We start from the raw sequence: 216 nt of genomic DNA, 5'->3' as shown, positions 1-216 counted from the left end.
TTTGAGCGCGGCATTTTGGACGCCTGTCTTTACATCCTGGATGAGGCAAAGATGCCAATTGGCGACCGAGGCAACATCATCAAAATAGTCAGGATGGGAGCCGCAATGGTGAGAAAACATTTTGCATCTTTAGTTCAGCTAGCTTGGTCCAGAGTGAAATATCTCAACAGCTTTATGATGGATTTTAAAAAATCTTGGTTCAGACATTTCTGATCC

The 216-nt window shown here is 43.1% G+C and overlaps 1 protein-coding gene across 1 annotated transcript in view; it reads left to right on the top strand.

Annotated features, from left to right (window-relative positions):
• LOC116674252 (coagulation factor XIII A chain-like) overlaps nt 1-216 on the top strand; it is a 24014-nt gene that overhangs the window by 11344 nt on the left and 12454 nt on the right. The window contains 1 exon segment of the mRNA XM_032506853.1: nt 1-108. Within this exon segment, the coding sequence (XP_032362744.1) occupies nt 1-108 (108 nt within the window).

The sequence above is a fragment of the Etheostoma spectabile genome, chromosome 24 (genome assembly GCF_008692095.1).
Source record: "Etheostoma spectabile isolate EspeVRDwgs_2016 chromosome 24, UIUC_Espe_1.0, whole genome shotgun sequence".
NCBI classification, from domain to species: Eukaryota; Metazoa; Chordata; class Actinopteri; order Perciformes; family Percidae; genus Etheostoma; species Etheostoma spectabile.
Note: the sequence above shows the minus strand (reverse complement) of the source record. Positions and strands in the feature narration are given on the sequence as shown.